The 26118-nt window shown below is 44.6% G+C and overlaps 2 protein-coding genes across 2 annotated transcripts; one reads left to right on the top strand and one right to left on the bottom strand.

Annotated features, from left to right (window-relative positions):
- Nucleotides 1-121: 121 nt before the first annotated feature.
- Nucleotides 122-7820, bottom strand: LOC139572672 (interleukin-12 subunit beta-like). Its single transcript, XM_071395350.1, has 6 exons — nt 7571-7820; nt 7357-7459; nt 1783-2030; nt 967-1148; nt 606-715; nt 122-188 (listed from the first exon to the last, which is right to left on the bottom strand). The coding sequence occupies exons 1-6, from the start codon at nt 7746-7748 to the stop codon at nt 122-124; spliced, it is 888 nt and encodes a 295-aa protein (XP_071251451.1). The 5' UTR covers nt 7749-7820.
- A 4563-nt stretch (nt 7821-12383) lies between these two features.
- On the top strand, nt 12384-22928 carry LOC139572671 (EF-hand calcium-binding domain-containing protein 9-like). Its single transcript, XM_071395349.1, has 6 exons — nt 12384-12519; nt 12794-12942; nt 14036-14212; nt 14450-14526; nt 22752-22807; nt 22900-22928. The coding sequence occupies exons 1-6, from the start codon at nt 12384-12386 to the stop codon at nt 22926-22928; spliced, it is 624 nt and encodes a 207-aa protein (XP_071251450.1).
- The last annotated feature ends 3190 nt before the right edge of the window (nt 22929-26118 follow it).

The following is a 26118-nucleotide window of genomic DNA, read 5'->3' as shown; positions in this document are numbered from 1 at the left end:
TTTAGAGAGTGAATGAAGTCACCTTTGTCATAGTTGATGTTTTAGAGAATGAATGCCGACAAACTCTACAGAGTGAACAAATAGGATAATATTTGATGGCCATCAGTAGGGTAAAGATCTACTATTGAGACACAAACTTCTTCTTCTTCTTCTCCTGCCTCCCCCTCTTGTTTCCCACATTGTTGTGTCTGAAAGAACACATCGTATTGAAAAACGTGTTGTTCTGCAAAGTCTTCTCAGAAATTAAAGTCATGAACTGATAAACAATGGCATATTTTCAATTCTTGAAATGGAATTTTGATCCACTTCCCGAAACTACTGAATGAAAAACCCAATTGAACCTGACCCTGGTAGATGTAGCATGATAAAACAGTAGACTGGAGCAGGGGTTTTAAACCCTCTCTTTTGGGACCCCCAGCCGTTTCACAATTTATTTCTAGGACTGAACTAGCTCACCTGATTCAGTAGTAGTCAAGGACTTGATAGTTAGTTGACAGATTGAATCAGGTGTGTTAGCTCTTCAATAGTTCAAATACATGGAACGACTGGGGGTCCTCGAGGAGAGGTTCTCCTGAATACAGTAGACTAGAGAGTGTGGTACTGACCTGTACTCTGTCCAGTCGCTCCAGGGGGAGTCACATAGTGCATCCTGGGCCCTGACGCACACCATCACCTTGGCCTTTACTGACCACTGGCTGCTCTCTGTGGTGTGGACCTGAGGGAACACAGTGGTTAAAATCATTAAGCACCAAATGGAAGAAAATAATAATAAGAAACACTCCTTTTCACTTTTCGTTGCAAAACGTTTTGCTACAGTGTGCCCTAATGAATATAACCAGGGACCAGAGGGACCACGTCTATCAGTTCAAGAGTATGCGACTGTTAGTACACGGTCTGGATCTCTTGGTGTAATGGCTCTCATCAAGCTTTAGAGACAAGGCCTAGTAGGATGTACAGTATGTAGACAGTAGTCCTCACCTTTGTGCCGGGCGAATCACACGTGCACCCGTTCTTGCGCTCTCTGCCTTTGATCTCTTTGACCTGGAAGGAAAGGGGGAAGTAGGAGATGGGGCTGTTCCAGGAGACAGGATACCTCCAATCTATAGTACTGCTGTTCACCTTCATAATGGATACCTTGTCTGGCTTCACTGGAGGGAGGGAGAGGGAGAGGGAGAGGGAGAGAGAGAGAGAGAGAGAGAGAGAGAGAGAGAGAGAGAGAGAGAGAGAGAGAGAGAGAGAGAGAGAGAGAGAGAGAGAGAGAGAGAATTATCATAACTTCTACCAGCACTCTGCACTATAAAACTACATTTCAGAAGCACTTAAACCAACAATATCTCAGCATACATTATAATCTTTTGATAGGCCTACATATATGTGCCAGATATTTGTATATAGAGGTAGGATTCCTATCTGTGGTGACGACGACGACATTATTAGTGTGTCTCTGCACTACTGCGCTACAAACTCCTTCAATTTCAGAGCACTTTGTTTCCGCATTCTAAGTGTTTGTTATGGGATAGACAGCTTTGCCGGCTCTCCAAGGCATTTTTTTTCAGAGACCAGTTACATTGTGAAGTTTGTAAATATAATGTTTTGTATTAGTTTGTAAATATAATGAAGTGCACATCTGGACCATTATCATCAACTTTAAGAAGCCTAAAATCACAACTTGTGCAACTGATCCTGCCAGCCTCTTGCAACATGTCTGCCCTTATGACTGCAACAAGGACCCTCTCTAACGCTCACCTATGTCTGATAAGTACAAGTGTTGTGTGTCCTCACCAATTTCTGATAAGTAGAAACGTTGGGAGTATTCCTCCAGCAGGTAGTTAGTCCTCATGTAGATGGTCAGGGTGATCCGGTCAGTCTCCTCAGCATAGGGACAATACTGTCTGTCCACACAGGACACCCCCAGTCCGCTACTGTTCACAGAGCACATGATGTCACTCTGGCCAGACGAAGAGGAACATGTCCACTGCTGTCCACTGGCGTCCACAGAACAGCTGATGTTGTCCGCATCAGACAGGCCACTATAGAATAGCCAAGAAATGGATGACTAAAATTAGACTAACACAGGCCACTGCTGTAGTCCATTCACTAACATTTAATTTGAAGTCAAGTCAAGATATGCAAATGTTATAGCCTATACAGCCTTCATGACGTTGGCCTGTAGGGGAGGTTTATGACCCCCATAAATACCTTTCCCCTTTTCTCTCTCTCTACTTTTTAGAGTTGACTCTTCTAAAGCCTTTGTAAACATAGAGAGTCTGGTAACATCAAAAGGTGGGAAACAGAACCATATTTCGGTTATCCAACCAGTTGAAAATATGCGTTGGTACTTAAAGAATATGATCTCAGATCAGTTGATGTCTGAGACATTACTACTAATGACAGAATGACATAAACTGTATCTTGGAAAGTCGACACATTCTAGTTATCAGATTCAAATGGAATTGTTGTGCAATTTAAATGTTTAAATATGAAACTATTTTTGAAAAGATTAAATGTAATTTTAGCTTCTTAAATGAGAGAACGGTTTGTCATAGAGAAACTCTGCTCACTCAGAGGCCCTGCCCAAGTGAACAGACACTGGTTGTAAACTATGAAACACGCCCTTCTTTCACCAATATATAAACCGTTGACGAAAATTCAACTTTCTGTTCCAAGGACGAGAGGACGGCGGTCCCCACATTAAAAGGACAAGATCACCAACAGAACTAAGCCAACCTCAACGTGAGCTCTGGTTGAACGACAAGAACCTAACGAAATTAGCATCGAATTTCAATGTGAAGATGATGATCAACACGCCGAAAGGATGAATTTCGACTATACCAGCCAGAATATAGCATGAGCTTAAAGTATGGCAACATGGTATGAACTTTGAACTCTTATTCACTAAAGAATTGATACCTCCTAGCCGTTGCGTTAGCCACCGCAGCTGTAAATGTGGGCTAGGAAAGGACGGACAGAGTATCCATTCTACCACGCTCCAGTTCAACACTAGACATTCTTCAGAGGACAAGAGATCCATGCTGGACAACCCGGCCTTCTATCTACGACCAATCTACCGAAGCGCAGCTCAGAGTAAATATTTATTGCATTTTCCTTTTCAAATGGGCGGTTATTTAGAATGCATAAGATACTGTATTTACAATAGCATAGCTGCCTACGGCCCGATAGAGACACGAAATCTATTTGTTGCTCAGTCTTCCCGCTCTTTCATTCAAAACCCAACCCCCTTTCTTTGTGTAACCAGCCGTCATATCTGTTCCGTCCGCTAGGGACGTTTTCCTTTAAGACATCATTTGTAATCAATGTATGATCCATTCTGTGTAGATGTAATTCTGTGCGATTATTTAGGTATTTAGTAAATAAATAATTAAACCAAATTTTGTATTGCTGATTCAACTTGTTAGCCAGGGTTCGTGAAGATAACCAAGAATTTACATCTTTCAGATGAGACTGAATAAAGGGTCAGGGTTGATTAGGGAGGCCACCGCTCCTCTGGGCATGGTGACGCAGGGGGGTCACAAGGAGAGAATTAGTCTCTTCCTTATTGACTCTCCCGCGTTTCCCGTGGTGCAAGGCCTACCCTGGTTAGAGTGCCATGTCCCACTGTTTCTTGGCCACAGAGGGCTCTCACGGGTTGGTCGCAGGAGTGCTCGGGGAGGTGTTTAGGGGTTTCCGTTGGTGCTACTACGGTGGAAAGTCCAGACCAGGTCTCCACTGTGCTCATTCCCCCTGAATATGCCTATTTGGCTCACGCCTCAACGGCGACTCAATTACCACCCCATCAATGGGGCGATTGTGCGATAAATCTCCTGGTAGACGCTGCACTTCCCAGGAGTCACGTGTATCCCCTCTCACAGGCGGAGACGGAGGCTATGGAAACATATGTCTCCAAATCCCTGCGTCAGGGGTACATTCGGTTCTCCACTTTACCCGCCTCCTCGAGTTTCTTTATGTGAAGAAGGAGGGAGGTCTGCGCCCGTGTATTGACTATCGGGGTCTAAACCAGATCACGGTGAAGTATAGTTACCTGCTACCGCTCATAGCCACAGCGATTGAGTCAATGCACGGGGCGCGCTTCTTCACCAAACTAGATCTCAGGAGCGCTTACAACCTGGTGCGTATCCGGGAGGGAGACGAGGGGAAAACGGCTTTCAGTACCACCTCAGGGCACTATGAGTACCACGTCATGCCGTACGGGTTGATGAATGCACCATCAGTCTTCCAAGCCTTTGTAGATGAGATTGTCAAGGACCTGCACGGGCAGGGTGTAGTGGTGTATATTGGTGACATTCTGATATACTCCGCTACACGCGCCGAGCATGTGTCCCTGGTGCGCAGGGTGCTTGGTCGCCTGTTGGAGCATGACCTATATGTCAAGGCTGAGAAATGTCTGTTCTTCCAGCAGTCCGTCTCTTTCCTAGCGTTTCGCATTTCCACCTCACGGGTGGAGATGGAGAGTTACCACATTTCAGCCGTGCATAATTGGCCGACTCCCACCACGGTAAAGGAGGTGCAGCGGTTCTTAGGGTTTGCCAACTACTACCGGAGGTTTATCCGGGGTTTTGGTCAGGTATCGGCTCCCATTACCTCACTGCTGAAGGGGAGCCCGGTACGTTTGCAGTAGTCAGCTGAGGCGGACAGGGCTTTTAGTCACCTGAGGGCTTTGTTTACCTCGGCTCCCGTGCTGGCCCATCCGGATCCCTCATTGATGTTCATAGTGGAGGTGGACGCGTCCGAGGCTGGGATAGGAGCCGTGCTCTCTCAGCGCTTGGGTACGCCACCGAAGCTCCGCCCTTGTGCCTTCTTCTTGAAGAAGCTCAGCCCGGAGGAGCGAAACTTTGACATGGGGGACCGGCAGCTGTTGGCTGTCGTAAAGGCCTTGAAGGCGTGGAGACATTGGCTTGAGGGGGCTAAACACCCTTTTCTCATCTGGACTGACCATCGCAATCTGGAGTACATCCGGGCGGCGAGGAGACTTAACCCTCGCCAGGCAAGGTGGGTCATGTTTTTCACCTGTTTTGTATTCACCCTTTCCTACAGACCAGGCTCCCAGAACGTGAAGGCAGACGCATTGTCCCGGCTGTATGACACAGAGGAGCGGCCCATGGATCCCACTCCCATACTCCCCGCCTCCTGCCTGGTGCCGCCGGTAGTGTGGGAGCTGAACGCGGACATTGAGCAGGCGTTACGTGCAGAGCCCGCTCCCATCCAGTGTCCCGCTGGGCGTCTGTACGTCCCATCTGCTGTTCGTGACCAGTTGATCTATTGGGCCCACACGTCACCCTCCTCTGGTCATCCTGGGATCGGTTGGACAGTGCGCTGTTTGAGCGGGAGGTACTGGTGGCCTACCTTGGCTAAGGACGTGAGGGTTTATGTTTCCTCCTGCTCGGTGTGCTCCCAGTGTAAGGCTCCTAGGCACCTGCCCAGAGGGAAGCTACACCCCTTACCCGTTCCACAACGGCCTTGGTCGCACCTGTCGGTGGATTTTCTTACCGATCTTCCCCCCTCACAGGGTAACACCGCGATCCTGGTCGTTATGGATCGGTTCTCTAAGTCCTGTCTTCTCCTCCCTCTGCCCGGTCTCCCTACGGCCCTACAGACTGCGGAGGCCTTGTTTACGCACGTCCTCCTGCACTATGGGGTGCCTGAGGATATAGTGTCTGATCGAGGTCCCCAGTTCACGTCTAGGGTCTGGAAGGCATTCACGGAACGTCTGGGGATCTCGATCAGCCTTACTATGTGGTTTCGCCCCGAGAGAAATGGGCAGGTGGAGAGAGTAAACCAGGATGTGGGCAGGTTTCTGCGGTTCTGTTGCCAGGACCGGCCGGGGGAGTGGGTGGAGTTCGTGCCCTGGGCCGAGATGGCACAGAACTCGCTTCGCCACTCCTCCACTAACCTCTCTCCCTTCCAGTGCGTACTGGGGTACCAGCCGGTTCTGGCGCCTTGGCATCAGAGTCAGACCCCTCGTTCCATGTGTCTCTCCTCAGGCCGGTGGTGGCTGGTCCGCTTCAGGAGTCTGAGGTGCGGGAGGTTCCTCCGCCCCCTCTGGACATCGAGGCAGCCCCGGCGTACTCTGTTCGCTCCATACTGGATTCGAGGCGTCGGGCGAGGGGCCTTCAGTATCTCGTAGAGTGGGAGGGGTACGGTCCGGCGGAGAGGTGCTGGGTTCCGGGCGAGGACGTGTTGGACCCTTCAATGCTGCAGGAGTTCCACCGTCTTCGTCCGGATCGCCCTGCTCCTCACCCTCTGGGTCGTCCCCGAGGCCGGTGTCGGGGCACTGCTGGAGCCGCGCGTCAAGGAGGGGGTACTGTCACGACTTCCGCCGAAGTCGGTCCCTCTCCTTGTTTGGGCGGCGTTCGGCGGTCGACTTCACCGGTCTTCTAGCCATCGTCGATCTACCTTTCATTTTCCATTTGTTTTGTCTTCCCACACACCTGGTTTCAATTCCATCATTACATGTTGTGTATTTAACCCTCTGTCCCCCCCCCCATGTCCTTGTCTGGAATTGTTTATTCTAGTGCTTGTGCACGTTATGCTGGTGTGTAACCGGTTTTGTTTACCAATTGATTTATTTGTTCTCTTTACGGTAGTTTTGTTTATTTAACTGTACCGTTGTAAATCAGTTTTTGCTCTCCTGCGCCTGACTTCTCTGCTGCCAGTACGCACCCCCTACATGTACATTGATTGGTTGATTAATTTTATGCTACACAAAGATAAATAACATACAGTTTTCTAAACTAATCCAATCTGTTTGTAATTGGATTTATTGCACCTGTTACTGAGAAGGTTGTTCCAGTTTAGAAGATTGAGGTAATCTCAGTATTCAATCTTCCCTACCCTAGCAGTCATTCTGAATGCAGGTTGCAGGTGATTAACAATTCCACTTGTTGGATATCCTAACTCTTTTTGGATTCCAATAAGAATTACACATCACTTTATAGCCTAACACCACTGTGTTAGGCTATAACTAGGCCGTCAAAGAAAGATCTTATGATATATGTAATGTAGTAATACAATTTTAAAGGCTAATAAGGCTGGTGGAACCATTCATAGAGGGTTCTAGGAAAAAACCTCCAAAGATAAAAGGGTTCTCGATAGAACCCTTGATAGACGGTTCTAGGCAGAACCCTTCATAGAGGGATCTAGGTAGAACCATATACAGGGGATTATTTGAGGAACCCTACATAGAGGGTTTTAAGTAGAACCCAATGCAAAGGGTTCTACCCAGCACCAAAAAGGTTCCACAAGGGGGACAAACCGAAGAACTCTGTATGGTTCTACTTAGCACCTTTTTGTTCTAAGAGTGTAGTAGGAATACATTGAAAAGGTTGGTGGTGATAGTACCGTGCCACTCTGACAGACATAATGGTCCCAACACGTTCAGTGGTAAATTTCCAGGAGCAGTGGAATTCTCCTTGGTAGTTCCGTGTAGAACATTTCATATAGCCTTAGAATAGAAACAAACAAATGAACAATAGATATACAGAAGATGTTACAATTGGATAATCAATGAAAACTAATATTTGACTTGATTTCGGATGACAGACATCCTGTATACCTGCTCTGGTGGATCCTTCTAGAATGCGTTTCTGTTCATTCAGGTGTTTGACCAGCACCGTAGTTTTCTTCAAGAGGGTTCTATCCAGGCTGTGACATGTAAAGATCCCCCCTCCAGTTCTCTCCTCCAGGTTGACAAGGAAGCTATTCCCCTTCTTCTTCTCCTCTTCACCCATCATCCATATGATCTCCTCATCCTCCTCTCCATCTCTCCGCCACACCCAGTCATTGTCTCTCCTCCAACCCTCCTCCTCTCGGTTGAAGGAACCCAGGCAGGTTAGAGGATGCTGAACCAGCGAACCGTCTACGTTCACCACAACAACTGGTGACAACACACACTTTAATCAACAACAACATCTACAGTCAGGTCCAACATTATTGCCACCCTTGATAAAGATTATCAAAAAATACTATAATATAAATTATTAAAAAACGCAGCTATATTATATGCTCAAATTCTTTAGAAAATTATATTATTTTATACCAATACAATAATAAAATATTTTGTTTAACAACTATGCTTTTCTTTCTCAAAAAGATTGGTCCAAATGATTGGCAACCTTGTTTTCAATACTTTTCAATATATCACATGCGAGGATAACGGCACAGGGATGCCAATAATTCTAAGCCCTATCTTTTAGAGATAAAAATATTACTTGTTAAACAAAATATCTTTCTCTGACTTATTTAATTGGTACAAAATATTATACGTTTTCCATTTGTTGAGCATACAATATACAATATCATTATTTCTATTATTTATTTTAAACATTCATTTCTCTCAGCTTTTTCAAAGGTGCCAATAATTTGGGCTCCGACTGTAGCTCATCAACAGAAACATACCCTCAACTTTATATAGCCTTATGATACTGACATAAACATACCCTTAACTTTATATAGCCTTATGATACTGACATAAACATACCCTTAACTTTATATAGCCTTATGATACTGACATAAACATACCCTCAACTTTATACCATCTATACACCGGACTGGCAAAACCAACATATAACTAACTCATCTTTATACAGGGCCGTCAGAAAGTATTCACACTCCTGGACTTTTCCCACATTTTGTTGTGTTACAACCTGAATTTAAAATGGATTAAACTGATATATTGTGTCACTGGCCTACACACACAATACCCCATAATGTCAAAGTGCAATTTTGTTTTCAAACATTTTACAAATTCATTCAAATTGAAAAGCTGAAATGTCTTGAGTCAATACGTTTTCAACCCCTTTGTTATGGCACGCCTAAATACGTTCAGGAGTAAAAATAACAGGTATAGAACAAAACCTGGTTTATTCTGCTTTCCAACAGACGCTGGGAGACAAATTCACCTTTCAGCAGGACAATAACCTAGAACACAAGGCCAAAATACACTGGATTTGCTTCCCAAGATGACATACAGTTTTGACTTGAATCGGCTTGAAAATCAATAGCGAGACTTAAAAATGACCAACAACCAACTTGTACAAATATTGTACAATCCAGGTGTATAAAGCTCTTAGAGACTTACCCAGAAAGACTCACAGCTCTTAGAGACTTTCCCAGAAAGACTCACAGCTGTAATCGCTGCCAAAGATGACTCTAACATGTATTGACTCAGGGATATGAATACTTATGCAAATTATATATTTCTGTATTTCATTTGCAATAAATGTACCAACATTTCTCCAAACATCTTTTCACTTCGTCATTATGGGGTATTGTGTGTAGATGAGTGAGAGAAAAACATATATTTTATCCATTTTGAATTCAGGTTGTAACACAAGAAAATGGGGAATAAGTCAAGGAGTATGAATACTTTCTGAAGGCACTGTACAATACCAGACTGGAAACACATAAACAAAATATACTATACCAGACTGGAAACACATAAAAGTCTTAATAATTAACTGACAACATACCGACAAGTGTACAGGCTGCCATTACTGTTACAAACTGTACCGATCTAACAGATGACAGTAATATACATGTACTGGCCAGAGATGATGATTCCTACCGTTAGGTAGAAGATTCCAGCTGCTCTGAGTGAACTTGGGGCTTTGGCTGTTGGCCTGGTGTAGTATTAAAATGCCTAGTAAAGTAGGCAGGATGCCGGGGAAAGTTAACCTCATCTACGAGGGAGGAAAGAGAGAGCCAGGGAAGAGAGAGAGATAATATTGTTTAGTCAAATAAATGTCAAATATAAAATGTAGGTTTCTATCCATGTTCATTACTTAATTAAAGTGCTCATAACAAATATAAAATAGGATGTACAAAATTAATATTGATCTGCATAATACATTTATAGACCAACTAGTTAATTTAAAAGTAAATTGTTCATACCTTTAGACAACAATCAAACATCTTCTGACCACCGCTTATCCTCAGAATAACACAGAAGTCCAAACAGTGGCTTTTAAATGTGTCAATGCCAATGACATTTAACATCCAATAGAATTCCCCCGTTGAGAAAAGTACAGAAGGGCAGAACGAGGAACTCAATCACTTTCTAACCTTCGTAAACAAGGCATGATAATAGAAGACTGTTCAGGCATGTTCTATCTCCCTTTCTCACTTCCATATGCTGCATACATATCCCTAGACTTTATGCCTTGCATTCTTTCAAAGGTTTAATTAGTTGCCTACATAATTGCTTCATATCTGTAGGGCACTAGGGTTAACTAGCTCTCCTAAGAACAATATCTAATTGCTGACAAAAAAGCAACATTTGGAGAAGAAAATTTGATGTGGATTGTATGTCATGCTTCGGCAAATAAAGTATAAAGGGATATAAATGGCTACAATTTTACACTTCTTTTGCTATTTCATGAAATGTTTTTAGAAAATGGGCATTTTTTTAAAGTACCGGGGTAACTGGCCCACTATGAGGAGATTTGATGTGAAGTCCCTCTTTTTACCTCACCTGCACATAAATTTTCTTTGTTCTTCCTTTTCCATACAATCCATTATGTACAATTGCACTAAATATTATTTGAATGCAAGATTTTAATTCCCAGCAGTCTTTAAAATGACATTCAGGAGCAAAATGTTTTCAATAGTTGTTCTTAATTCATTTTATTTTCATTGGAATATAGTATTGGAATACAACTAATAACATTGGAATATAACATTTCATAACAACTTAACTAATTCACTGTAACATTGACGTGGCAACTCTTATGCTCTGCTAAAGCTACACCTAGTAAAATTAGAGCACAACTCATGAGCCCACCTCCTGCACTGCTCACACCTAATCCACTTCCCCCCTGTGACTGAAAACAGGGAGAGATGCCAATTGAAAAGCTCTTAAAAACGTAGCTAGTTATCCAGCAATATGACATAAAAAGCTGTGTCAAATAGCTTAAAGGCTATAAAGTAACTTTAACTGTAAAGCTATCAGCCACTTGTTTAAACATTTTACAACCGCAATTAAGTTATGTTATCTTTTTAATGTATTTTACCTCAGACAATATGGTAGTAAGGTTGCTGGCTACCTTGTAGCCTCAACCATCCCCTCTCAAAATCATTCTCTTCACTTTGATTACAATTATTATCCTTCTTATCCATAACTTTATACATTTAAACATGGTATGTAATTGTGCAGTAAACACCAGTCATACCAAAATGGTTTCATATAAGCCTATTGCTTTTTTAAAGTTATTATTTAGGAATACTCAGAGAATGTAATAATTGAGTTGATGTGACCCTGAAAGGACTGAGAGAATTAAATTACGTAACGAATGGTTCATTTTCTTTGAGATTTGTTTGTCTGTTGTCACAAACCGGCTCGTAGCCCGTTACAAAGAGGGAAACAACGTGGAGATAACGGAATAAGAGCAAAAAGTAAGAGCAAAGAGAAAGAATTTGGCAAACAGAGTGGGAGGGTCAACACACTGTGATGATGCACCTTTGCAGTTATGTGAAAGGTAGAACAACAATACAACTAAGAGGTTGTGGTCTACTTTCCTCCTCACACATGAGGTAGTGTAGCTAATATTGGAATTCCCTGACAGTGTGCAGTACAGTTTTAGACCTATGAATTAGTCAAGTGAATCACTGTCTTTTCAGTGTAGTGACATAAATGGCAAAGATATTATGGCAAAGACTGGAAAGTTGTCATATACTGTCAAAATAGTATGTAATGATCATTCAATTAAAACGATACTAAATGAGTTTATCATTCTATCAATAGAATGTAGAATCTGTAATAGAACACCAAATTCCATGGTGAACCATTGTGATGTCAGTGTCAGGTAGAGCTGAGAGGGAGAGCACTTCTGTAGTGGTCAGTCAGTGTCAGGTACAGCTGAGAGGGACAGCACTTCTGCAGTGGTCAGTCAGTGTCAGGTAGAGCTGAGAGGGAGAGCACTTCTGTAGTGGTCAGTCAGTGTCAGGTACAGCTGAGAGGGACAGCACTTCTGCAGTGGTCAGTCAGTGTCAGGTAGAGCTGAGAGGGAGAGCACTTCTGTAGTGGTCAGTCAGTGTCAGGTACAGCTGAGAGGGACAGCACTTCTGCAGTGGTCAGTCAGTGTCAGGTACAGCTGAGAGGGACAGCACTTCTGCAGTGGTCAGTCAGTGTCAGGTAGAGCTGAGAGGGACAGCACTTCTGTAGTGGTCAGTCAGTGTCAGGTACAGCTGAGAGGGACAGCACTTCTGCAGTGGTCAGTCAGTGTCAGGTAGAGCTGAGAGGGACAGCACTTCTGTAGTGGTCAGTCAGTGTCAGGTAGAGCTGAGAGGGACAGCACTTCTGCAGTGGTCAGTCAGTGTCAGGTACAGCTGAGAGGGACAGCACTTCTGCAGTGGTCAGTCAGTGAGCCAAGATGAAGCTAAAGAAAGGAGCTCTTTTAAATGATCTGGACTTTGACAGTGTCTACTGTCTTCTCTCCCTGCGCAACGCCAAAATACTGTCTGATTACTTCAAACTACTGGATGTCCACAACAGGAACACTCTGAATGGTAGATTGTGGATTTATGTCTAAGTATTCCTGAGTTCATTCATGTTCTTAGATTTGTGTGGGTAATGTGGCAAGAGTAACATGACAGAAAAACATTGGTAAAACATTAAAATGTGTGTCTATGTATTCATAGACATCCAGGTAATTTGTGTCCTCATAATGTGTATGGGTGTAACCTGACAAAAAAAATCATGTTGGTTATTACATTTTTTCCCCACAAACTTTATTAAAGCAGCAAACAGTAGACTAAGTGGCCATTTCTCTTCTTCTTGCAGACATCCAGTTCTATCACTTCATGCACCATGTGACTGACCTGAAGAAGAAGGAGATCATGATGACCTTTGACATGCTAGACTGGAACGCCAGCGGAGAGATCGGCTTCGAACAGTTCTACATGCTGGTCTGCATCCTGCTCTGCAGCGAGGTAGTGTTCCTCTCTCTCTCTCTCCCTCTGTGTGTGTGTGTGTGTGTGTGTGTGTGTGTGTGTGTGTGTGTGTGTGTGTGTGTGTGTGTGTGTGTGTGTGTGTGTGTGTGTGTCTTCCAGCATTGAACTATATTATGTCATAACGGTTACTACAGAACCATGTGGTCAGGAGAATAAAGCGTGTGTGTCAGAACCGTGTGCTCAAACTGAAGGTCATTAAAGTCCATTGTCTGTTGATCTTGTTAATCATGGGGAAACAACTTCTCATATCTGGCAAGGAGATGAAAACCCCTTTATCACAACCTGCTTCCCAATTCCCCTTTCATATCTCATTAAACAATTACAGTCACGTTTACAGATATAACAAAAGGCTTTTTACGGCCATGATTCAATGTTGACCAGAAAACAGAGGATTCATAGAAATGTTATATTATTAAATGTTTTATATTTAACCCTTATTTAATCAGGTCAGTTGACTGAGAACACGTTCTCATTTACAGCAACAACCTGGGAAATAGCTAAAGGGGACGGGAGGGGGGATGAATGAGCCAATTGTAAGCTGGGGATGATTAGGTGACTATGATGGTATGAGGGCCAGATTGGGAATTTAACCAGGACACCAGGGTTAACACCCCTAATCTTACAATAAGTACCATGGGATCTTTAGTGACCACAGAGAGTCAGGACACCCGTTTAACGTACAATCCGAAATACCTTACAAAAGAAAGACCAATGTCCCCAATCACTGCCCTGGGGCATTGGGATAAAAAAAAATGACCAGAAGAAAGAGTACATCCTATACCACTTCCAGCAGCATCTGGTTTCCCATCACGGGACAAACCAGGACCAACCCTGCTTAGCTTCACAGGCCAGCCAGCAGTGGGATGCATAGTGGTATGCTGCTGGCTTGAACGTGTGTGTGTGTGTGTGTGTGTGTGTGTGTGTGTGTGTGTGTGTGTGTGTGTGTGTGTGTGTGTGTGTGTGTGTGTGTGTGTGTGTGTGTGTGTGTGTGTGTGTGTGTGTGTGTGTGTGTGTGTGTGTGTGTGTGTGTGTGTGTGTGTGTGTGTGTGTGTGTGTGTGTGACCTCTTCCAGTACCACGTGGAGAAGAACTTTATCTTCCGTCACTCCAGGCCGGTGTTTGAGTTGCTGGACATGGACGGAGGTCGCACCATCAGCCCCGCCGAGTTCCAGGCCTCTGGCTTCCTGTTCAACCTCAAGGGACACGCCCTCGATAAGATTTTCTACGAGTTCGACGTCTCCGGAGACGAGGTACACTGACTCTCTCTCTGGGTTTGAAATGGCAGCCTATTCACTACACTGTATAGTGCACTACCTTTGACAAGGGTAAGATCTTCTAGTTGGATGTCTCTAGTTAGAGACGTGCTACTCTAAGCCGTGACACGTCCTGAGCTGTCCAGAGACAGCGATGTCTCCACTACCCAGCTTTAGTTTGCCCTCTATGTGTTTATCTATAAAGCATACTATACACCTCTGTGTCTCCCTCAGCACCTGAACTACAAAGAGTTTAAGATGTTCACTATGGCCTGTATCGACATGCAGGAGGATACCAAGAAGATGCGGAAGTAAGGATTTAGTCTGATAAGATTTTATTATTTTATCATTATTGCTTGTATCATATTTCTAAGCATTTTTACTTTTCTTAATTTGTAATTAATTTACTTTCACTGCTTGGATTTAATACTTTTTTAAAAGAATGTATTAATATGTTTTAAATAAAGTTGGATGTGTTTTGATCCCAGGTTACAGGTGAGGAGAACCAACACCCCCAGACAGGAGAGGGGTGCGACCAATGCAGGGGTAACACACACACCTCCCGACTCACAAAGTGGATGCAGCAGCCATACAGACTGAGAGAGGGAGAGAGGGAGAGAGGGAGAGAGGGAGAGAGGGAGAAAGAGGAGAATAGAGGAGGAGTGAAGTTGTTTACAAGGCTGAGAAAAAATAAAGCTGTTTGTTTCGGAAGTGTTTCTTGTCTATACCTGGCAGAGGTGTTTGTAGAGTGCGTGTGTGTCAGAGTTCATGCAGGTAAGTGTGTGAATATGTGTGTGTGTCTGACGAAACGCAACAGCTATAGCAACATGAGCCATCGAAACTGGTTATCCACCTCTGCCAAAGGAACTACCAGGTTACAGTACTATGCTGAATCTACTCCTATACCTCGAAACATTTCCCTTTAGACTCTAGGACTCTCGTTGAGTGATCCTCTGAGGTTTATTGCTACCACAAGTCTCTTCCAGGGCTCCTATAACTCCTCTGTACCTCTGACTCTGAGTGGCCTAAGGGAAGTCCTCGTGTTTCTCTGTACCTCCGACTCTGTGTGACCTGAGGGAAGTCCTGATGTTTCTGGTTGACTCCGAGCAGACAGAAACACCCTCACTTCTCAGAAACCCCAGTCTCACTAACCTTTCACTCCGATACCACTCTTGTTCATGTGCAGACTCTCTGACCACTCATACCCACCCACTTGCTCAGAGGGAAGTGTACTGCATGACACAGATGTCCATGACATCCTCCACACTTCCATCAGACAGAGAAATCGGCAACAACGATGATGTCATGCAGATATCTATCGTTGCCTATTGGAGAATCAGTAGTTGCTCTAGCACCACAATGCACCATAACCACCATCAGTATAATGTCACACAGAATCCCAGTTTCAAGGGTTTTCTCAGTCTTTCACACCTCCCTCCATCCATACTCAGTTTAAATGCAATGGCCCGTTCATGACCCTTACCCCCTATGGTTCAGCCACAGTTCATCCCATTGACCTCCCTACCAACTGTGTGAACTGTACCTCTGAGCCAACAAAGCCTCCTTCACTTAACAAGCTCATTACAGAGGAACACTGGCTCATTATCTGATTTTAGTAATTGTTTCTGGTTCTTGAGGCACAGGGAGGACAAAAGAGACCCACGGCTTTGTCACTGTGTCATAGGCATACCTGTGTGTGTGTGTGTGTGTGTGTGTGTGTGTGTGTGTGTGTGTGTGTGTGTGTGTGTGTGTGTGTGTGTGTGTGTGTGTGTGTGTGTGTGTGTGTGTGTGTGTGTGTGTGTGTGTGTGTGTGTGTGTGTGTGTGTGTGTCTGTCTGTCTGTCCTCTCTCTGTGTCTTTGCGTACGGCAGTGTTGGGAGGTCTAAGCTGGTGCTCCTTCCTCTCTGTAGTCAGGTGTTTTAGGATTGACCACCTGCACAGCTGTGACACACAGTTCAGGGCCAGCTGGATTATTATGACCTACTCTGCCTTCAGCAGGCTCCTGTGGTCAGGAAGTAACTGTTAAAAAGCAGAAGAGACCCAAACAACTTCCACTATTCCTACTTCCCCTTATGGGCTAATTCAACTACCCACGTGTGTTCGTGTGTGTCTGTGTGTGTGTGTGTGTGTGTGTGTGTGTGTGTGTGTGTGTGTGTGTGTGTGTGTGTGTGTGTGTGTGTGTGTGTGTGTGTGTGTGTGTGTGTGTGTGTGTGTGTGTGTGTGTGTGTGTGTGTGTGTGTGTGTGTGTGTGTGTGTGTGTGTTGGTGCGTGTGTGTTTGTGTGTGTGTGTGTGTTGGTGCGTGTGTGTTTGTGTGTGTGTGTGTTCGTGTTCGTGTGTGTGTGCGTTCGTTCGTGTGTTCGTATGTGTGTTTGTGTGTGTCTGTGTGTGTGTTGGTGCGTGTGTGTTGGTGCGTGTGTGTGTGTGTGTTCGTGTGTGTGTGTGTGTGTATTTTATGTGAACGTGGCTCCAGATCTTACGATAGAAAGGTGCTGTCATACAATCCAAAGATGGTGGATAAATTAAGATATCCCATAAAGGCTGTTTACCACTGAAGAAAACTGTCACAGTTCCTGTCCACTTAAGGGGTGGTTCTCCCATCGGCACCAATGCGTTAGCAGCTGGGTTTGGTCTACTTAGTTCGTTGACTATATATGTTCCAGATAAAAGGAACCAATGAAATGTCTCGCTTTTTCTTCCATTTCTAACAGAAGACACGAGATGGAGCACCTGCAATGTTTACATTTTACCACTAGATGGTGGCAGTAGCTTAGGGACGTTTGAGTAAATATCTTGCTTCTTTCAACTTTACAGTCTCTGAGTATGTGATGGTATCAAACTTTATTCGGGTATGAGACATTTCAGTGTCCTTATTTAGACTTAGCTTGATGTATGCTTCTTAGTAAGCATGTTCAAATAAGGCTTGTGTTGTTCCTTTGTCTTGTGAGGTATGGACATGAAGTTATGTGGAGTTGAAAAGCAGTTTTTGAGTGTGGTCATGTGGTCCTTCTGAGAGGTTGAAGCTCATGGTCATTAAATTAGTTCTGTACTTCAGTGGCCATATTGTGAAGCAGGGTTCTGTATTCCAGAAGTGTTTGGGTACATTTCCATTTTACACTTGAGTAATTTACTAGACGCTCTTATCCAGAGAGACTTACAGTTAGTTAGTGCATTCATCTTAAGATAGCTAGGTGGGACAACGGGCGTGAGAAGGGGTGGCGTGCGTGAGGAGGGGGTGTGAGGGGTGGGGGTGCTGGGGGATTATTTAAGATACCCTTTGAAGAGGTACGGTTTCAGATGTTTTCAGAAGATGGGCAGGGACTCTGCTGTTCCAGCTTCAGGGGGAAGCTGGTTCCACCATTGGGGAGGAAGGACAGAGAAGAGCTTGGACTGGGCTGAGCGGGAGCTGCCCTCCCGTAGGGGTGGGAGGGCCAAGATTCCAGAGTTGGCAGAGTGGAGTGCTCTGGTTGGGGTGTAGGGTTTGAGCATAGCCTGGAGGTAGGGAGGGGCAGTTCCTCTTGCTGTTCCGTAGGCAAGTAACATGGTCTTGTAGTGGATGTGAGCTTCAACTGGACGCCAGTGGAGTGTGCGGAGGAACTGGGTGACATGGGAGAATTCTGGATTCTGGATAAGTTGCAGTGGTTTCATGGCACAATCGGGGAGCCCAGCCAACAGAGAGTTGTGGTAGTCCAGACAGGAGATGACAAGTGCCTGGATTAGGACAGGGTCATACTCTACGGATGTTGTATGTTGTAGAGCATGAACCTGCAGGAGCGAGTCACTGCTCTAATGTTTGCAGAGAACAGGGTGTTGTCCAGGGTCACGCCAAGGTTCTTTGCACTCTGGGAGGGGGACACCATGGAGTTGTCAACTGTGACGGGTAGGTCTTGTAGTGGGTAGGCCTTCCCCAGGAGGAAGAGCAGCTCTGTCTTGTTGAGCTTAAAGTGGTGGGCTGACAACCAAGCTGAGATATCTGCCAGGCACTCAAAGATGCATGTCGCCACCTGGGTGTCAGAAGGGGGTGAAGGAGAAAAGTAGTTGAGTGTCATCCGCATAGCAATGATAGGGGAGACCAGAAGAAGATAAGATAATGTGAGAAGATAATGGGCCGAGTGACTTGGTGTATAGAGAGAAGAGGAGAGGGCCTTGAACAGAGCCTTGGGGGACACCAGTAGTGTGAGTACGTGGTGCAGACACACATCCTATCCACGTCACCTGGTAGGAGTGGCCTGCCAGGTAGGATGCAATCCAAGAGTGTGCAGAGCCTGAAACACCCAGCCCTGAGAGGGTGGAGAGGAGGGTGTCATGGTTAATGGATTCAAAAGCAGCGGACAGATCTTTGAGGATGAGAACAGAGGAGAGAGAGTTGGCTTTGGCAGTGTGGAGAGCCTCCGTGACACAGAGAAGAGCAGTCTCAGTTCAGTGACCCGTCTTGAAGACTGACTGGTTAGGATCAAGAAGATCATTCTAAGAGAGATAGAGAGAGAGTTGGTCAGAGACAGCACAAAATAAAAGAAGGAAGGGGCATTGGTCTGTAGTTTTTGATGTCAGAGTGGCCGATGTGTTGTTTTTTTGAGAAGTGGAGTGACTCTAGCCATGTTGATGTCAGAAGGGACACAGCCAGTGGTCAGGGATGATTTGATGAGGGAAGTGAGGAATGGGAGAAGTTCTCCACAGCTGGAGGAGGGGATGGGGTCAAGCGAACAGGTTTTCGGGCGGCCGGACCTCACTAGTAGCAGGATTGTCAAAAAGAGGTCAAGGTGTAGGGTAGTTCTGTGTGAGTGAGACCAGTGGACTCATTAGGCTGAGTGAATTAGGTGTGGATGTCATTAACCTTCTTTTCAAAGTGGTTGACAAAGTACCCCGCAGAGAGCGAGGAGGAAGGGGGAGGAGGGGAGGGGAGAGGGTAGAGGATTAAGTAGGGAGGAGAAGGTGGAAAAGAGTTTCATAGGGTTAGAGGCAGAAACATGACATTTAGAGGGATAGAAAGTGGCTTTAGCAGCAGATACAGAGGAAGATAATTTAGAGAGAAGGGGATGAAAGGATGATAGGTCCTCCAGAAGTTTAGTTTTCCTCTATTTTGGCTCAGCTACCCACAGCCTTGTTCTCAAAGCTCGCAATGAGTCACTGAGCCACGGAGCAGGAGAGAAGGACCGAGCCGGGCGGGAGGTAAGGGGACAGGGCAAGTCATAGGAAAGGGAGGAGAGTTAGAAGACAGGAGGGAGGATTTAGCAGAACGGAGCGATGATAGGAAAGAAGAGGAGAGAGTAGTGGGAGCGAAAGAGCTAAGATTGTGATGACCGTCTGGGTAGGGGCTGAGTGGCTAGGGTTGGAAGAGAGGGAGACAGAAAGGAAACAAAGTAGTGATCAGAGACCTGGAGGGGGGTTGAATTTGTTCTTAACTGATAATCATTTATTAAGAATTTAATAAGAATTTGTTCTTAACTGACATATCTAGTTAAATAAAGGTAAAATAAAAATGAAAAAAAAATAACACAAAGATGTAACACAAAGTCTGTGTCCCAAATGGCACCCTATTCCTTATATAGCACTACACTATGAAGATAGCCCGGTTAGCCAATGAGCGGGAGCACTGATTGGTCTGCCCAATTGGGGTAGTATGTACATGAATGTATAGTTAAAGTGACTATGCATATATGATAAACAGAGAGTAGCAGCAGCGTAAAAGAGGGGTTGGGGGGGGTAAAAACTGTTGAGAAGCCTTTTTGTCCTACACTTGGCACTCCGGTACCGCTTGCCATGCGATAGTAGAGAGAACAGTCTATGACTGGGGTGGCTGGGTTCTTTGACAATTTTTAGAACCTTCCTCTGACACCGCCTGGTGTAGAGGTCCTGGGTGGCAGGCAGCTTAGCCCCAGTGATGTACTGGGCAGTACGCGCTACCCTCTGTAGTGCCTTGCGGTCAGAGGCCGAGCAGTTGCCGTACCAGGCAGTGATGCAACCAGTCAGGATGCTCTCGATGTTGCAGCTGTAGAACCTTTTGAGGATCTGAGGACCCATGCCAAATCTTTTTAGTTTCCTGAGGGGGAATAGGCTTTGTCGTGCCCTCTTCACAACTGTCTTGGTGTGTTTAGACCATTCTAGTTTGTTGTTGATGTGGACACCAAGACACTTGAAGCTCTCAACCTGCTCCACTACAGCCCCGTTGATGAGAATAGGGGCGTGCTCGGTCCTCTTTTTCCTGTAGTCCACAATCATCTCCTTAGTCTTGGTTACGTTGAGGGATAGGTTGTTATTCTGGCACCACCCGGCCAGGTCTCTGACCTCCTCCCTATAGGCTGTCTCGTCGGTGATCAAGCCTACCACTGTTGTGTCATTTGCAAACTTCATGATGGTGTTGGAGTCGTGCCTGGCCATGCAGTCGTGGGTGAACAGGGAGTACAGGAGGGGACTGAGCACGCACCCCTGGGGAGTTCCAGTGTTGAGGATCAGCATGGCAGATGTGTTGCTACCTACCCTGTTGTGCACCTATCGTGCATTATTTTTGAGGAGGTCCCATTATCATGCACTACTTTTGACCAGGGCCCATTATCGTGCATTACTTTCGACTATGACACATTAGGCTCTGGTCAAAAGCAATACACTATATACCATAGTCAAAAGTAGTGCATTAAATACCCTAGTCAAAGGTAGTGCACGATAATGGGCCCTGGTCAAAAGTAATGTATGATAACGGGCCCTGGTCAAAAGTAGTGCACAATAATGGACCCTGGTCAACAGTAGTGCACGATAACGGGCACTGGTCAAAAGTAGTGCACGCTAATGGGCCCTGGTCAAAAGTAGTGCACGATAATGGACCCTGGTCAAAAGTAGTGCACTCTAAAGGGAATAGAGTGCCATATGGAATATAGTGTGATGTTCAAACCTCCTTTCTATGAAGAAAGGTTGAGTCATATGAAGTCTCTTAAGAAGGCGTTCCATTCCCAAAGTGTATGTTACACATGCCTTCACCTGCCTGATTACCTCAGAGAGGCTTTTTTCAAAATGGAAGCCGTGCCTCTATTCATCTACGCTGTCAAGAGTGTGCCACAGTGTATGTCCAAGGCCCTAAATCATAACGTAATGGAGTGTGTGTGTGTATGGGTGTGTGTGTGTGTGTGATTGTGTATGGGTGTGTGTGCGTGTGTGTGTGTGTGTGTTACTGTGACCCACTGTCTCTCCATTTTTATCCCATCTCTATTCATTCAACCCTGTCTTCTTATCATTTAGATGACAAGTGTGATTGGATGTCTGCTGAAATGACACCAGAAGGTCATAGTGCGTGTATAGAGGATGCATGTAGGACACATCGCCATTGGAGTGAGACATTGATAATAAACTCTATTCTAAAGGATCAGGCAGGGTAAATGATGATGGATATGACATCTACAATAATAGTAATAATCATTTATTCTACTTCCATAGGGCTTTTCTTTACAGGAAGAATCTCAAAGCGCTTGAAAAATCAAAACAAATAATTATCAAATAGACCAGCTACATCATGGAGTCTGGACTATGATTTTCAGCCAGAGTTGACATTTTGTTTGACTTTCAAGCCAACAGAGGAGTGAGAAAGTTTGTGGAGCATCTCAGAGTTTCTCTAAGTTCACTAAGTTCCAGAATCCTGGAGTTTTGTCCTGTTGTGATTGACAGGTAGAGTCATTAGCTACGCCAACGTCCCCTGATATCACATTGTTTATCGTCCCTCTACAGGGTGACAGAGGCTAGTGTCACATTGTTTATCGTGCCTCTACAGAGGAGCTAATGGGTAGCCTGCTGGAGAGGAGGACGTACCATTATATCACATCCTCACAGACAGAAACACCCAGCACCAGAAAGTTAACTTACCTGTACGGGAAACTTATACACAGTGTTTAGACTGGTTTCATCACAAATGGCACCCTATTCCAAACATAGTGCAACAGATTTGACCAGTCCTGCAGAGCCACAGTATCTTTAGGTTTTTGTTCATCTCTAACAAACTTGATTTAAATAATATGCTCTGAATTTGCCACAAAGCACACACACAAGTTTGTGATTTTTGGCACAGATGATAATGCTTCAACAAAACGAACAGATTTACTTAATAGACGCGTGAAAGATAATGATGGTTGTGACGTGAGGGATTGATTGGAAGCATTCAGGTGTGCGTTCAGGTGTGCCAGGCAGTGAGTCTGACATTGATTGGCTCTATTGTATATTCAGCTGGCATCGGAAAAATTATTATAAATCCTTTCTGACTAAACAATCACATCACAGCAGCCTTGAGAGAGAGGGGGGGGGGGGCGAGAGAGAGAGAGAGAGCGAAAGAGCGAGAGAGAGGGGGGAGAGAGAGAGATAGATAGAGAGAGAGGAGGGGAGAGAGAGAGAGCGAGAGAGAGAGCGAGAGAGAGAGAGAGAGGGGGAGAGAGAGAGAGAGAGAGGGGGAGAGAGAGAGAGAGAGAGAGAGAGAGAGAGAGAGAGAGAGAGAGAGAGAGAGAGAGAGAGAGAGAGAGAGAGAGGGGGAGAGAGAGAGAGAGAGAGAGAGAGAGAGAGAGAGAGAGAGAGAGAGAGAGAGAGAGAGAGAGAGAGAGAGAGAGAGAGAGAGAGAGAGAGGTAATCACCTTGGCCACCTAATCATCCCCTGCTTCCAATTAAAACTCTCTCCTCATTAAAACTCTGTGCTCTCCTCTGCGTCTCTTCCCCAGACCGGCCATTGTGTCAAATACTTAAATAGCAGTCAAGGTTTTATCTATACTGAAGACTCAGGCTGCATCCAAAATAGCTCCCTATTCCCTATATAGTGCATGACTTTTGACCAGAGCCCTATATAGTGTACCATTTCTGACTCAGTTCAATTCCTAAGCTCCATCCTCTGTCAGTATATGGCATTAATAGGCATTAATGAATGCGTCTCATGCTGTGGTACCTCCAGTTGTGTATGACGCATTCTGCTTCCTCTGGTCCGTGTGAGCGCATGGACGAAAAGTGTCTGTGTAACAGTTTTGCTTCCGTCCCTCTCCTCGCCCCTACCTGAGCTCGAACCAGGGACCCTCTGCACACATCGACAACTGCCTCCCACGAAGCATCGTTACCCATCACTCCACAAAATCAGCGGCAAGGGAAACAACTACTTCAAGGTCCCAGAGCGAGTGATGTCACCGATTGAAACGCTATTAGCGCGCACCCCGCTAACTAGCTAGCCATTTCACACCTGTACAGATGTCCAGTATTTTACATCTGTACAGCATATGGCGCATTTCCACAGGAGAACGGTTGGATTTGAACACGGGAGTTAAGGTACATACCATTCTTCCTAAGTTAGTGTAGACGGAGGAGTAAAAAGGGTATTCCATTACAAACATACACACAGCTAGCGTGTCCAACCGGTCTGTGGCTGGAGAGACGACAAGGAACTGGCCAGTGAACAAAGTGCTGTTAAACACACATGCTCTGTCAGAGTGTTTCATGGGGTCTGCACAGCTGTGTGTGTGTGTGTGGGTGTGTGTTTTATGAATCACCCTCCCTGCCTCTCTGTCTTCACAACAGACATCTTCTCCCCTTTTTATAGTATTTATTTTATTTAACCCTTATTTTACCAGGTAAGTTGACTGAGAACACCTTCTCATTTACAGCAACGACCTGGGGAATAGTTACAGGGGAGATGAGGGGGATGATTAGGTGACCGTGATGGTATGAGGGCCAGATTGGGAATTTAACCAGGACAAACCTGTAAATTCTAAACAGACAATGTCACTGTTAATTCTAAACAGGCAATGTCACTGTGAATTCTAAACAGGCAATGTCACTGTGAATTCTAAACAGGCAATGTCACTGTGAATTCTAAACAGGCAATGTCACTGTGAATTCTAAACAGGCAAGGTCACTGTAAATTCTAAACAGGCAAGGTCACTGTAAATTCTAAGCAGGAATTTCACTGTAAATTCTAATCACTCTGCAACCAAACTCCCTCTGGGGTTAAGATGACACTACACATCCTCTCTCAGGAGTGATTCAGGAGTCATTTTATCCCTACCTGGGGACAGCCTCACCTTTTGTACCTGGCACATACAGTTACTCTCTCTCGCCGCTGCTCTCTCTCTCATACACATGTACACACACACATCATCTAGCCCACATATTAGGTGGTTTGAGTCGACCCAATCAGATGTGTTGATTGATGTGTGGACAGTAGAGGATTCCAAAACCATCGAGTCTCTCCCTCCACTCTCAGTGTTTGTGTGTGTATGTGTGTCTAAACCAACCTCTGGACTGTCAACTAATCTCCCGCTGGGGCTCTGTACATAATGGGGCCAATACGTGACATGGGGTAAACATTTTAAATGGTTTGAAAGTTAAATAAAAATGATTTTCATGCAGCTCCACATAAAAGTGATTATGGACATTGACCCATAACTCCGCCTATACATCAACATAGGACTATATATATTTTAAACAGATGTCGTGCAGACATTGGCAAGTCAAATTCAAGGACTTTCAGGAAATTTTTCAAGCACTTTATTGTAATTGTCAAGGTCCTCAATGTTATACAATTGTATAATGTACATAATTGTATAGGGCCTAGACCCCCCAAAAGGCATGCAAAAAGTGTCATGAAAGATGAATGAATATTGCGTTTTTTTATGCCTTGCCAATGCATTGATTTTCAAATTATTATTAATCAAATCAAATGTATTTACGTCAGCTGATATCTCAAAGTGCTGTACAGAAACCCAGCCTACTACATTCTAAAATATGTGAGAATAATGTGGATATTGCCTGACTTAAGAGATTGGGTGCATGCATGGGGATGTTTCTGTAGCCTATGTAGCTGACGCAGGCACAATGTCACGATCGCTATCTTCAAAGTCCCTGTGATAGATGAGCCAAGGCGCAGCGTGCATGTAATTACACATCTCTTTTAATCGTAGTGAAACCTTCACAAAAAGAACAGGTAAACAGAAACAAACGTGACGCCACTGTGGCGCACACAAACACACACGAAAAAATTAATAATTAACCACAACATTAGGTGGGAAAAAGGCTGCCTAAGTATGATTCCCAATCAGAGACAACGATAGACAGCTGCCTCTGATTGGGAATCACACTCGGCCAAAAACAAAGAAATAGAAAACATAGAATGCCCACCCCACATCACACCCTGACCTAACCAAATAGAGAAATAAAACGGCTTTCTAAGGTCAGGGCGTGACACACATAATTAAACCATGAAAAGTGGTAGCATTGATCTCACCATTTGAATCTCAGCATCACTGTTTTTATAATGAGAAAGTGTCCAAAAACCAGGTTCCTTTTTTAATGGAAGGATTTGTATGGAAAGCCAAGTTGAAGCCAGCATTAGATGTTGTCATCCCATAATAACGTGGTTTTACCACAACCGAGTAGTGCAACAGGCTTCAAATGAAGCGGCGGGAAACAAACACGTGGCTGCTGGGATATTAGATCCAGTGTGGATCCTGGCACAACTGTCTGCGCCAGCGTAATCAACGAGACACCAAAATATTCTGGACATTTTCTCATCAACACTTTTTTTCCAGCACTTGGGCTGTTGTTGCATTGCATGTGCTTTCACAATAGCTGTCCCTCGACTGTTATTCAGGAAATTCCTTCCTGGATCAGATGATGATGTCTGAAAATATCACTGCGTAACTTATCAGCTGGACACCAAATGCGCATCCAACAAATATTATGAAGAATCACGTTAACCAGGCTTTTTACTGGGTCAAGTTCAATGTCAAATTCAATTCAATTCAAATGTATTTATAAAGCCCTTCTTACATCAGCTGATATCTAAAAGTGCTGTACAGAAATGAAATGTCTAATTTAAGTTATTAATACCTAATATATGATGTAACGACAACTATAACGACAGAAAATGTATGTTTTATGTCACATGATTTTTGACA

This window comes from Salvelinus alpinus, chromosome 4, assembly GCF_045679555.1.
Source record: "Salvelinus alpinus chromosome 4, SLU_Salpinus.1, whole genome shotgun sequence".
NCBI lineage: Eukaryota > Metazoa > Chordata > Actinopteri > Salmoniformes > Salmonidae > Salvelinus > Salvelinus alpinus.
This window is presented reverse-complemented; position numbering and strand designations above follow the sequence as displayed.

Coding starts and splice junctions, on each gene's coding strand:
- LOC139572672 (XM_071395350.1), bottom strand. CDS start 7,748: ATGATGGGTGAAGAGGAGAAGAAGAAGGGGAATAGCTTCCTTGTCAAC. Junction 1,149..1,782: donor TTTCTACTTATCAGAAATTG/GTGAGGACACAC, acceptor CCCTCCCTCCAG/TGAAGCCAGACAAGGTATCC. Junction 189..605: donor AGCGACTGGACAGAGTACAG/GTCAGTACCACA, acceptor GTGTTCTTTCAG/ACACAACAATGTGGGAAACA.
- LOC139572671 (XM_071395349.1), top strand. CDS start 12,384: ATGAAGCTAAAGAAAGGAGCTCTTTTAAATGATCTGGACTTTGACAGT. Junction 12,943..14,035: donor GCATCCTGCTCTGCAGCGAG/GTAGTGTTCCTC, acceptor GACCTCTTCCAG/TACCACGTGGAGAAGAACTT. Junction 22,808..22,899: donor AGAGAGAGAGAGAGAGAGAG/GTAATCACCTTG, acceptor TCTCTTCCCCAG/ACCGGCCATTGTGTCAAATA.